Source organism: Enoplosus armatus, chromosome 10, assembly GCF_043641665.1.
Source record: "Enoplosus armatus isolate fEnoArm2 chromosome 10, fEnoArm2.hap1, whole genome shotgun sequence".
Lineage (NCBI taxonomy): Eukaryota > Metazoa > Chordata > Actinopteri > Centrarchiformes > Enoplosidae > Enoplosus > Enoplosus armatus.
In genome coordinates this window covers 25,002,196-25,016,032 of record NC_092189.1, presented here as the reverse complement: position 1 = coordinate 25,016,032, position 13,837 = coordinate 25,002,196, and the positions used below count along the sequence as shown (strand labels likewise).

Here is a 13,837-nt window from a genome sequence, read left to right as displayed (position 1 = left end):
CCTCTTCAAATGTCTGAGAGGATAAAATCTGTGGTCTTATTGAGTTTTCTTTTGAATAAATAAATATTTAAAGGCAGAGTGGAGGGTGGAGGGTGTTTGACGTTCCACTCTGGCTGCAAATCAGGCCATCAAAGGGGCCAGACAATGTATGCTCACTATTAGTATCAATTTACAAATAAACTGCTTTTTTGGTGACTGGATCTCCGATGTCAGATTTTGATAAATGGTTTCAATTTGGCAGCTGCTTTCGAGTGTCAGAGCCCATCTGACGCTCGCCGCCCGCCGCCGCCGCTCGCTGCCTCAAAGAATCTGCCTCAGTTAGCCTCGCAGCCGGCAGCAGCCAAAATAATCTCTTCATACTAACCAGGGCAGGTGTGTGTGTGTGTGTGTGTGTGTGTGTGCGCATACAAATGTCTTATTGAAACCAGGATCCAGATTTCACTACTGATGTTTTTCTACACAAATCTTACAGGAGCTTCCTGTGTTTTGTACATCATTAACTACAAATCGCAGACACTTTTCTTCACTGTTGACTGTTTTCTGTTGTTTAATAGGTTTTTAAATGTGTTTCCTTTCATTTCACTACAGATCAAACGATCCACCTGCAGAACCTGCTTCACATCAGGCTATAAACTCATGCTGCCAACCTTAAGTCAGTTTATGGTTACGACAAAAGATTATTTTCATCATCGATTCATTGTTGTTGTTCATTTCCTAAAGATGGCGTCTGATATCTAGTGTAACCAACAGTCAGCGACATTCAGTTTATTGAGATTTAAAACAGAGAAAAACCTCAGAATCTTTAGAAGAAAGAGTCTGTCCAGCAAGTCCAACACTGACACCAGCTCTCCTGACTCGCCTTCACCAGGTCGTACTCTAACATCATGGCTTCCCTCGCTGCGTCTCAGCCAGCGACTTGCCGCCGTCCAAACCTTCCTCCTCGCCAGTCGAGGGGAAACAAAACGCAGCGGGAGCAGCAGCAGCAGCGGCAGGATTTGCTCCCATAAACAGCTGTTTCCTGTTTGAAGGATCGGGAACAATCAGCCCGCTGGCAGAGAGGAGTCGCCGGCAGTGCCAAGAGTGTACCGAGCAGAACCAACAAATCCAATCAGGCAACTTAGTCCTGTGCTGCATTAAATAATACAAGAGATCTTAAACCCATGCAGTGCAGGTGGTCTACGGCATCCACAGAGGGACAAACAGCCACTTCAGCTCTAATTCAGACTTTAATGTGGCTGTAAAACCTGATTAAACACTCAAACAGGCCCATTAGCAGCAGCTCTGACTGACAGGTGCATTCTGGGATGTCCCTCCCACACAAAACACACTTCACTTCCTGGTCTTGAATGTGACCTCTGACCTGAGCACGCAGCAGTGACTTAATGGCTGGTCTCCACTAACCTTAGGTAACCTCTCGGGGTCCCCGGGGTGGCGAGGGATGACCTTCTGTAGCCTCTGGAAGCCGTAGTCGATGGTCGGCTCGTTCAAGGCTGCGGGGCGAACAGAGAGAGAGCGGCGGTTAGAACGACAGAGACAAATTCAACCCGACACACAGACGAACACACAGACGAACACACAGACGAACACACGGTCGAACACACAGACGAACACACAGACGAACACACAGAGCAGCACACAAACGCACTCTGACGTCAGAGTCAAAGAGATCTGAGAGCTTTCTCTTAGGATTCAGTAGATTTCTAGAGTAGTTCTTCAGACAGAGTGACCGAAGATATTTAGACCTCCAATCAGCTTTAGGATCTTCCCTTGAACCTTTAAAGCACGTCTAATGTTTGTTGAGGTTAATTTCAGTTAATTCAATCTCTGATCCTCCGTACCAGCAATCTCCTGGTCACCAGTAGCTCTGGGTTTTGATTTACTGCGGACTGGACGTCTGAGTTTTGGTACCAAAACAGTACTTTGTCTGATACTTTATTTGAGAACCTTATACATTTTTATACAATCAATCATTTCGAGTTATTGAGTCAGTGTCTGAGTTTTGTCTGTATTGCATGGAGAGTCTAAGACAAGAGGAAACACCTGCCAGAGCAAATATTACATATTTCAAACAGTTTCCAACAGAAAGTCTACATACACTCATTTCTAAAAAACGACCTTTAACCTGTTTCTTCAGGCCCCTGTGATATCATGTCTGATGTGTTTGTTCTTATACCTGGTGATGGTAAATAATAAATAAAACCTGCAGTCCGTTACGTTTTTTCACTATTCTCACAACATTTTAGAGAGAGAATTAGGTTACAGGATGAAGAATGTGACCAAATTACTTTTTCAGTCTGAACTGAAGTTTCACTGCTGGTTGATAAAGAAGGTCTGACCTCTCAGTGATCTTCAGCTTCAGTCTGTTGGTTCGTATTAACAGCGAACACTAACAGAGAGAGAGAGAGAGAGCAGTGTCAGTTGATCTCTCTCTCTCTCTTATCTCCCTGCTGTTTATTAAGTGTGAGACCTCACACTCCATCTGTCCTCCTCGCTCTGCCTTTTCACCGCTCCTCCACCACTAATTCAATCCAACCTTTCCTCCCGTTTCTTTTCTTTTTTCTTCCACTCATTCACCTCCGCAAACAATCTGCCTTCCTCCTCCTCCTCCTCCTCCTTCCTCTCCATACGCAGCGAGCAGAGCTGGAGAAACACCCGGAAATGAGTTCAGGGAGACACTTCTCCATAATCAAGCCCATTAATCATAAAAGGCTGTCAAATTTGACTTTGGGGACAATTTGTCAGTCGATCTTGCCCACTCCGCTTTTGTCACCGTTGGCTCTTGTATTCTGTAAGGATGATTGACACACCAAATGCCGGTGAGTAGAATAGCTAGTTTGCGCTAATATGCATAACCGTGGCTTTCATGAATAAGAATAAGGCAGCTATAGGCAGCGCAGAGGGGTCTCCTTCAAAGGGCCCAGCCGCCGTTTGTCGCCAGCGCTCCAAATAGATGTTATTACCATTATAACAATATTTGTTTTCTTTCCCCGGGAATGGGCGACCGCGAGCTGCTAAATCAAATTTGTCGGAGCTCGTTTCAAGCGGCGGCAGAGGAGAAAAAGGGCTTTCAGGCTGCGACTGGGGTGGGGATGATATCTGAAGGGTGACAGAGCGCTGGGAGACGTGGCCCTCGCCGCAGGGGCTGCCATGTTGGATTTCTTGCCTCCCCGCCTCCCTGAGAGGAAGCAGAGAGCAGCGCGGCCTGAATCTATTACCTCCGCCTGCCGTGAATGAAAGAGGGATTCATTGTCGGATCCCAAAGAGACTTTTTGGGGGGATGCAGAGCAGCAGAGGATGAATGGAGATAATACGTCGGGACGACATGAGCAGCAATCAGCTGCGAGTCCCAAACCGGATTGCCTCTCGACGCCTCGTACATACACCCCAACTTATAAAACAAGTGAAAGGCACTATGGGAAATGCTGCAATTGAATAAAAAACCCATTTACACTGCGAGAGCTGTGATGTTTAACTCTTCGTCTGCATCAGAGGAGGAAACGTTTCGGATGTGTGACCTCGAGGAGGAGCTGATGCTCGGAGAGGGTTCGTACAGTACTACTACATCATTATCACAGGACTTCTTCACTTACATACAGACACTGAGTTTCAGACGGTGGTTTCACATGTTTTACCTTCATTTACCTTTTGTCTTCTAATCTTTTGACGGTGATGTTTCATACATTTTGAAGAATAGATGCTGGATGGAACACACACCCGTCCACTAACCCCACCTTCACCAGAGGACACACCAGCACTGAATGAGGACCTGCAGAATAATCTTATGGAGACTGGGCTAAATAATTGGCCTCCTGTTGGTCGCAGGCCCTCGATTTGTCTGAATGACAGTAAGTTATGTAGCTCTGAAATCTAATCTAAAATAAGAAGCCAAGTATTTTTGGTATAACTTCCGTAGTCTCTAAAATGACGTTCTGTGGTTATTTGTTCATCTTCCTGCTGGGATTCGAACCGACAACCTTCTGAATAAAAACATCCACCTCCTCTCAGACATGGGGTTTTCCTCTGTTCATCATCAACGGGGGAAGACAAGATCGCAGATGGAGAAAGAAACAAAGGCTTTTAATGAACCTCTGGACAGCACCCCCCCTGTAGAAATTAAGCCCATTACTTCCCCTTATTAAAATCTTGCTGCACTTTGACCCCAGCGCCCCATTGGCTGCCTGTAGGGCCCCACGCTCCTCCCAGCCAATCGATACCGGCTGCCTCCCTGCAAAGAGCCCGAGTAATTGGAGAGCAGCGGCTGGCAGCGCGAACCCTGACCCCCCCCCCACGCGTTACACCGCCCATATGAAGACAGATTGCCTGATTTAGTGTAAACATATGCTGCAATTCCAGGCATCAGTGCCACTTTCTCCATCGTAATTTGTATTGATTTTACTCTCCTTCTCTTTTTTTCTCGGCGGCCGTCGTTTCTGCTGCTGTCTGAGGTTTTTTATAAATCAGAAAAGGAGGAGAGGAAGATAATTCAGAGGTGAGGAGAGGAGGGGGATTCTTTATATATTTAATCAAGTATTTATCACTCTCTCTGTTGGCTTTTTTCTCTCTCTCCTCAGTGTGAAAGTGATCAAACGGTTGGTTGGCGTCCTGCTGATCGGAGCGCTCTGTTATTAGGCGACTAAGTGACTGAGGAGAGGAAGGTGGGGGGGGCGGGAGAAGAAGAAAGGGGAGGCGGGTTACATGTTAAACTCATTTCTTGACGGCAGATTTGTAGCATCAGAGGAGACGAGGAGACGCAGAGAACAGCAGGTCAGAGCTCGTATCGCTCAGCTGAGAATATTTACACATTTATAAGCAGAGACGTTCACTGAAAACTGGAACATCTGCAGCTGATTAATGACCCAACAGCTCCGGCTTGATTAATAATATCTAAATAATTAGAATGGCCGCTTTTGTTAGGAGCTTTAACAGTCAAATAAAGGCCAGTGTCACATAAATAAAATATACTTTTACATACAGTAAAATGGAACAAATTAAAACCAGAAGGCAATATAAAATGATGGGATGAAAAGACCAGAGGACACACTGCAGAACAATGTGGTACCACCGAGAGAGTAGTACGTGCCGTTGTAGTATTAGTACCAGTAGCAGGGCCATGGGTTTTATAAATACTAAGAGTTCAAGAAAGATCAATCAATTGATCAAAAAATGATTTACCTGTATTTTATTGATCTAGTTCACTGCTGCTTCAAAGAGTAATTCTTTGTTCTTCCTTTACTGACCTGTAGGCCTGAAAGACAATTAAACATCCGTTTTGTGCAATTTTTAGATGGTAGAACGTAAACTCCCCCGAGGTTGCTAAAAATCCCAAATTCCCAGAAGACACAGGGAGGACATGTACTCAGTGTCCTCTGTAGTAGCTAGGCTCTAAGCAGTACTAGGACTACCGATGGTGGTAGTAGTAGTAGTATCATAAAAATACTTTTCAGGCAGTCAACACTTACTGACAATTGTTTTCAGCATAAACAGCAGTAATAGTAGTACATGCAGTAATGAACAAAGTAGAGTTAGTAGTATTGATAAAGTACTAAGTATCATATTTTGTCTCATTGTTTGTATTCAGATCTAACCGTTCTTTCAAAATAAAAGCGTGTTAAACAGACCCAAAGCTCTTCACACTTTCCCAGGAGTCTTTGCTCTCCAAACACATTAACAAAGGCCTTACTGACCAATCACAGCACCTGTCCAACAGCCAGTTCCCATGGCAACGCCTGACTACTATCACATAGTTGGACCCCAAAGAACACAAACAGCCCACCTGAAGGTGTCAGAGGTCAAATGAGGGTCACAACGACGTCATCAGCGTCAGAGTGAGATGAGGCAGACGTGAAACCGACAAGCTCACCGCCGGGCTGCCTAAACCTGAACCCAGATACCCTGAGATCCAGATCCCTGCACCCTCCTGCTGCCGGGGGCCCAGCATGTCACAGCTTTCCCTCAGCACCAATGGACCTTTACTGTCAATGACAACCAGGTAGAAAGAGCAGTTCTGGACAAATGTACTGCAAATCTGATTGAGATACTTTATGAAACATCTCTTTATTCCCACCAACTTACTGTCAGACGTGTCTTTGAATATACAATGTAAGTGTGTATCAGTGTCACATCGGGTGTGGGGGTGATATCAGGGTGTCCTGGCTCTTTGGATTACTCAGTTTACTATGTGATATGATGTACTAATACTATAAAGTATACACAAAATACTATCGGACAACAGCTGTCACCAATAGTTTCAAATCAAGTAGAAAAGGTGTCCCACAAGGATCAGTACTAGGTCCTCTGTTCTCTGACAGTCCAGTCCTCCTGACAGTAAACCTTTATTTGGAGGTCAAACTGAAGGTAGACACACCTGAAATGTCGATAATACAGTAAGTACGGTAGGTAAGTCTGATTTTCTCTTCCAGATAAGTTCGTCTCACCGGTCGGCTTGTTTACAGCCTGTCTGACTGTCTGAGCTCGCGTTAACGGGAACGTTTGAACCATTTACACCACTTTACAGTTCTCTGAACTAGAATGCTATCACATTCGTGTGGTGGAACGACGACACATACGCTCATTTAGGAATATGCAACATGTAAACACACAACTGACACGTCGAAGGTCTTAAGGTCAGACACAGGGTCCCTCTTCGGTACAGGCCTGCCTGTCATATTGTCCCAGTTGCATGAACACACACCAGTTTTTCAGTTGGTAATGTTGCAGAGTCTAATAGCGGTATCATCATTTAACACTCAGATGGACAGAATATGGCGAAGTGTTCTTTGTCTTTTAGTCCTTCCGACGTCTGTCTGTGTCATGACTCAGTTTGTCCCTGACCTGCAGGTGAGCCTCACCTGTCCTGTAACTGACAGAGAATCAGAGATGAAGAGAGGGTGAATCTTCCTCTTCCTCTCTGTGCAGTCAGTTGGTGCTGCAGATGCCGGCTGATAACAGATCAGAGGATCAGAGCTCTGGAGGGAGGATGCTGGATTACTGGAACATCTCTGCAGGCTCATTACCCCGCTCACATCAGCTCCCACAATTCCTCGGGCCTCCACGCTTCAGAGGAGCATGTATACATCCACTAAGCCTCTGTTTACATCCTCCTCCTCACAACTGTTTACATTTATTTATCGCTCGCTATTTTTCATTTGCTGGTTCCCACCGCCGCCCGGCCTCTCGCTCTCTGAGTGGGAATCTGTTTTTCTACGCGGCTGGTTTGTACATATTTACCAGCCGGAGATGAAATATGCACTTTGGGGGATCCCTGTTCACCTTTACCTTTTTGTTTTGCGGTGATGGCCTTGTCGAAGATGCAGTCATGTCCCCGATGAGCCGCTCCGTCTGAAGCAGATCGACTTTATCTGCAGCAGCTCTCTGCATGGCTTCCTCCTGTATTACACTTATCATTTCAAATAGACTCCATATTCCATATGAAACACGCCGCTGAGTGGCGACTCCCCCAACTCCCCCGACTCCCCCGCCGTACATTTCAAGACGCTTCTCCATCCTAGAGCAACATGTGCTGCAATTTCCCATCTCCCCCGGCTGTATGATTGATGCAGGTCAGAGCGGCGCTTGGCCTCGCTGCCCGCAGATCGCCACTGCTGATGATTCCTCACTTCCTTCAGGGGGAGGGTCTGACAGATGCACAACACGCTGAGCCTTAAGTGGACGAGCTGATTTGTTTTGCTGCTTGTCAAGTGGCCAACTGGCGTCAGCTGGGGCTGGGGGGGGGGGGGGGGGTTGTTGACAAGCAGCCATAACACCCTGGATGCATCCTTTCACCGGCTTATTGATCTGCTGTTTTATTCCTCTGACTTTCAATTCATCACTCAGTCATCAGAGGGAGGGGGCCGACAACAACAACAACAACAAGAGACGCTAGAACCAAGAACCATAATATTTAAAGAAATCATCTCGTGATATTCTATATTTTTCTCATGTTCAGACTCTCAGTCCTGTCTCACTTCCTGTCTGCGGCTCTCAGCTCTCAGCCCATCGGTTCCTAGGATATATAGTTGTATATATGTATATATATATATATATATATATATATATAAATAGATAGATAGGCTTTTTTTCCCTGGGTTTCGCCCCTCAGGCTACAGGCCCCCCTAAATCAATGGAGGAGGTTGTTGGGTCTGTGTATAGCCCAAGAGGAGGATCTGGTACTACTCAGGACTGAAAACAGCACTGCCAGCTCCTTTGCATGACTTTTGGGTACAATAATAATAATATTACTAATATAATCTATGTAATCTATGTCCTTAAAAATATGCTAGATGCTATAAGACTGTGAAGGACAGAGCTCTTTGTAATAAAGATGCATGGTGTCGTGTTGCGATCAATGAAACAAAATGTGATTTTTAGTATCACACGCAAAAGAAAATCATCAGACTTATCTTTTAATATTTCATATGAGTGAAGTGTAACATTTAAAGGAGACCAAGATGAGCTTATCAACCTTTTTCAGAGCTTCTGGTGACAGCTGGACTTCAGGCCTCTGCAGCTCCTCGTGGCGTCAGATGAGGGCAAGCGAAGTGATCTGAGAGCAGGACTTGAGGGATTTGAGGGAACAAGCGATCAGAATCGTCTCTCCTGACAGCTGCCAAGTATTTTCAGAACTGCAGGTAACCTCGTCTGGTTCCCCCTCCTCTCTGTTTGTCTGGGGAGTGTCACGTTCTCCCTCCTCGCTCTGTAACCCAGATGAACATCTCGACACCTGCCGTCCCGCGGCTCTCGGGACCGGAGTGACAGAAGAACACCCACTCCCCTTCTGCTTCCTCCTCCGAGAGCCGCCGCTGACGCAACAACCTCTGTGATTAGAGCGAACATCCGCCCAGATCCAGCATGTTAATCAGTGAATAATTACCTCCTCGTGATTAGAGCCGAGCGACGGGGCTGAGGACGAGGAGAGTGCCTCAAAGAAATAGGCCCCCCACCTGAGAAGTTATTATTTTCTGGAGTCGCGGCCGAAAATGCCCCCGCAGAAACAGCTAATTACCCGACATTAGTTCCACAAGTCCCCGTTCCCTAAGTGGAGCGGTGCCGCTGTGCTCTTTGATATATGAAATGTGGTGCGTCTCTGCTGAGAGTCGAGGAATTCCCCCGGCGGAGAGCACACTTCTGCTGTCTATTAAAAGACGAGACAAGAGCCGAGATCAAAGACGAGCAGAAGAAACCACTCGAGTTGTTTCATTATCGCCGTGTGATAACGGCTGAGTGACGGAGAGACGCCTCCGAACACGAGACGTCTAACTCTGTGACTGTCAGGAGGAGGTCGAGGCAGGTCCTCCTCACCTTCGGCTGCTCATACGCTTACATACTAATTATTAGTATGCACTTACAGCGATACGCTTAATGAGCACCAGCAAACATTTTTTGCCCTGGGTTTCACCTCTCAGGGTACAGACAGGCTGCCCTGCCTTATTGGCGGAAGGTGTTGAAGCTGTATGCAGAGAAGATCACCTGCCGACACTAAGTCCTGTCACTTCATCTGCATGTTCTTTTGGAAGATTTACAGGCTCTACAGGGGCTCTATAGGGGCTCCATAGGGCCTCTACAGGGGCTCCATAGAGCCTTTACAGGGGCTCTACAGGGGCTCTATAGGGGCTCCATAAAGCCTTTACAGGGGCTCTACAGGGCCCCCCCGACACTGCCTGTCAGGATGCTTAAGGCTGAAAAAAGATGCTAGAATCTAATGTCCATCCAGCCATGAGGCAATAAAAGAGCTCTTTTAAGTTAAATGTAAATTCAGTACAACTTCATCTTTCATAAAGTTTCAGCTCTCCATTTAAAAAAATAAACAAGATTTTGAGTACAATTAGAGCACTAATAGTGATTTTACACAGTGTATTTTCTATTTATTTGTTTCTTTAATTATTTATTATATCTTTGTTGTTGTTGAAGCACCTGGACTTTATCGGCCCCCCTCCCACCGACACCAAACTCCGGCCCTCACACACACTTTAAGGGCCTGGGCTTCGCGGCGGTCGGGCCAGAGCTGCCTGTCAATCAAATTTAAAGTTCATGAAATTTCTATGAGCATTGATTGCAGCAGAGGCGAGTGTGGGGGGGGGGGGGGGGGGGGGGGTGTTAGTGACTCCATTGATTGATCAAGTGTCTTGCTTTGCTTTCTCTCCTCTCTGCTGTGAACGGTTTGACAAGTTGTGTGAACTGAAGCTGCTGCTCTTTTTGTCAGTCTGCAGAAATAACACAGGTGTGACTCTGCTTTTAAATGCAGGTGTGACGCTTTAAATCACAGGTACTACCTGAAAACCTCTTAGACACGCGTCTCTGTGTTATTTGAGGAATCAGACAGATGTGAGCTTTCAACACATCTCGAATAAAAAGCACGTTTTGACTCACAGTTATTTATCTGCTTAAATACAGTTACTTTATCTTTTAAATATGTTTTTTAAATGTTATGTTTCAATCAGCTGTTTGTGTGAGTTTTCAGACATAGTCTGCTTTGAGTGTCTACGTATAAAAACAAATCATAAAATATCCCATATATGCAACAACAGATTATTTAATTTGGTCATTTGGAGCCTAAAGATAAAACACAAAGTGCATTAATGAAGTCATTTCAGGGAGGGAAATAAATAATATGCATGAAAACATCCAGCACATCTGGAAAATGACGAGATAGTAAACTGACACTTCGTTTTTTCAGGTTAAAACGTGTCATTTTGAGCCCCAATAAAACAGCGAAATGTTCTCAGTCATTTTCCCTCCATAAACAAATGAAACATGATGAGTGTTTGGTTCCTGCACTCTCTGTTTCCTCCCTCCCTCTCTGTAGGTATAAGCTGATCCTGAGCCGGTTACAGATAATTGCCTCCATGTGTTACTGTGACAGTAATTAAACAATAAAAATTCAGAAGTCAATTAGTGAGCGGTGCTTCACGTGTCGAGGACGAGACAAGGGGGTGGGGGGTGGGGGGTGGGGGGTTGGCACTCTTTTTCTCCTCCAGAAAACTTTATAGCAGCTCAGATTTGAGGTTTAACTTTCACCTCTCGGTTACATGTTCACAAGACCTTTAGCAGACCCTGATGGAACAATCTGCTAATGCCTTCCACGTGTGTGTGTGTGTGTGTGTGTGTGTGTGTGTGTGTGTGTCGGGGGTGGAGGAACAAAACGTACAGAGTGCTTCTTTGTGTTTCTGCTGCCTGAAGCTCAAACTGTGTCGATGTGTTCAGACTCTCTAATTTCAAGCAATAATAAAAATATATACATTATTAACAGTTATTAACAGTCAATTAATAAACAACTTTAAATACTCTAATATGTAACTATATCAATAAATAGCTATTTGTACACATACATGCTGGTGCCCCCCCCACCCCTCTCTGATTGACTTTTAGTCCCTTTGTACAGCTTTGTACCCCAACCAGGTCCTGGGTCTGCCCTGCACCTGGGAGGCCTGTTCAGTAATCCATCCATGATACTAACAAACCAACTATCACCTTCTGACTCTAGCAATGACTCCTGGAGACCCTGTAGCCCCCTCAGGTCCGACCTGGACCCTGTAGCCCCCTCAGGTCCGACCTGGACCCTGTAGCCCTCTCAGGTCCGACCTGGAATCATTTTCCAAAGAACCAATACTTCTTGAACTGACTCTTGACAGACCAACAATCACAAACAGAGTTCACTCTCAGGTTCACTTTCCAGCTTCAGAATTGGGGGGGGTGGGGGGGTAAGCTGAGACACCCTGAACACAAGAGGGTGTAAGATGGTCGCTCAGGTAAAAAAAACAAAACTACGATTATCTTTTATAACTTCAGGGCAGAGGTTCGGCACCATCAGAGAGCTCTGGGGATTGAGAGGAGAACGGGTCAAATCAGCAGAAACTGAACCTTTTAGTCTAGAAGAGAAACTCGACTCACTTCAGCAAAAACAATTAGAGGAGCAGAATTTATTTATAGAGACCTGAACACCCACACTTACATGCTGAGGCCTGCCAGAGGCAACCCCCTCGAGGACAACCCCGCCCCCCCCCAGACCCCTCACTACACATCAGTGCATCTTGAACAAAACCCAGCTGAAAGCTGAGCCCCCCTTCCTTTCTCCTCCTCTTCTTCATCGCCACCACCTCCTTCTCTCTTTTCCTTTCGCCTGAATCTGACTTCATCATCTCAGTTTCTTTCTATCTCGTCATCTCCTCTGTCTCCACTACCTCCCCATCTCTCCTCTTCACCCCCCCCCTTCCAGCACACCCTCTTCCCCACCTACCCCCCTGTTCTCCCTCTCCGGGGCTGCAGATCCCCTGGTGCAGCTGCAGGAGGAGGAGGTGTTGGGGTGGAGGGGGTTGAAATTAATGAGAGGAGCCTGGAGGTATTGACTTTCCTGGGAAAACACAGCTCTCTAAAAATCAGTGGCCGAGCGCCGCAATAACTCAGCACCCATCGATCCCACAACTACCCCCCCCCCCCCCCCCTCACCCATCCTCCCCCCTCCTCCCCCCACAGGCCGCATTGATCTGTGCATTACAGCTCTGAGGCAGGCGGTGTGGACCCAGCAGCACCGCCCGGCTCCTTCAACACCAGCTGCTCTGCTGAGGAGAGGGTGACTACAAACCTGCAGAACCGCAAAACTACAAACAACTACAAACCTGCAGACCCACGAAACTACAAACAACTACGAACCTGCAGAACCGCAAAACTACAAACAACTACAAACCTGCAGAACCATAAACTACAAATCCTCAAAACCGCAAAACTACAAACCTGCAGAACCGCAAAACTACAATTACAAACCTGCAGAACTGCAAAACTACAAATAACTATAATACTATAATACTATAATATACTACTACTGAGTAGTATACGTAAGTATGAGTACTGTATGTATTTGTACATAGAGACAATATATAAAATGTCTCCGGTGCAGATCATTAGGGACGGACGTGTCTCCGGTGCAGGATAACTGCAGGAGGATTCGGTTTAACGGCGTCGCTCCTCGCAGCCTTCTTGTCATTCTGCTGAGGGTTTCTCGCCTTTGGCCAATTTTTCAGAGCGAAGCCGGCGGATCAAATCCTGAAGCTGCTTTAAGCTGCGGGGAGGAAGAGAGGAGGGAATTCTGGGAAAACACTCGGATCTTACTGCTCGTCACTTCACCTTCAGCTGCACCTCCACTGCACAGCTGAGAGCCCAAGGAGACAAGGAGGCAAGGAGGCAAGGAGATAAAGACAGAGGAGGCAAGGAGGCAGAGTCAGAGGAGGCAAGGACACAGAGTCAGAGGAGGCAAGGAGATAAAGACAGAGGAGGCAAGGAGGCAGAGTCAGAAGAGGCAAGGAGACAGAGGCAGCAAGGAGACAGAGGAGACAAAGAGACAGAAATAGAGGAGGCAAGGAGGCAGAGTCAGAGGAGGCAAGGAGACAGAGACAGAGGAGGCAAGGAGGCAGAGTCAGAGGAGGCAAGGAGACAGAAACAGAGGAGGCAAGGAGACAGAGGAGGCAAGGAGACAGAGACAGAGGAGGCAAGGAGACAGAAACAGAGGAGACAAGAAGATAAAGACAGAGGAGGCAAGGACACAGAAGAGACAGAGGAGGCAAGGAGACAGAGGAGACAGAGGCAGCAAGGAGACAGAGGAGACAAAGGTGACAGAGGTGACAGAGGCAGCAAGGAGACAGAGGAGACAAAGAGACAGAAACAGGGGAGGCAAGGAGACAGAGGAGACACACAGAGAGATCTCTGCGAAGGCCTTGAAGGGCTACAACCTTCTCAAGGACCACTGGAGTCTTCTAAAGAACCTCTGGAACCTGCTGAAGACCACTTGGTCCTTAATAACCTGTACAATGTGCTTTAGATCTGCTGGAAACTCCTAATGGTCCTTATA

The 13,837-nt window shown here is 46.5% G+C and overlaps 1 protein-coding gene across 10 annotated transcripts in view; it reads right to left on the bottom strand.

The window, feature by feature from the left end:
* The window catches only part of LOC139291609 (transcription factor COE3-like), a 116,217-nt gene that overhangs the window by 16,840 nt on the left and 85,540 nt on the right, over positions 1 to 13,837 (bottom strand). For all 10 annotated transcript variants that reach the window (XM_070913695.1, XM_070913696.1, XM_070913700.1 and 7 more), the window contains one exon: positions 1,402 to 1,490. In XM_070913695.1, the coding sequence (XP_070769796.1) occupies positions 1,402 to 1,490 (89 nt within the window). The remainder of the gene's footprint in view (positions 1 to 1,401; positions 1,491 to 13,837) is intronic.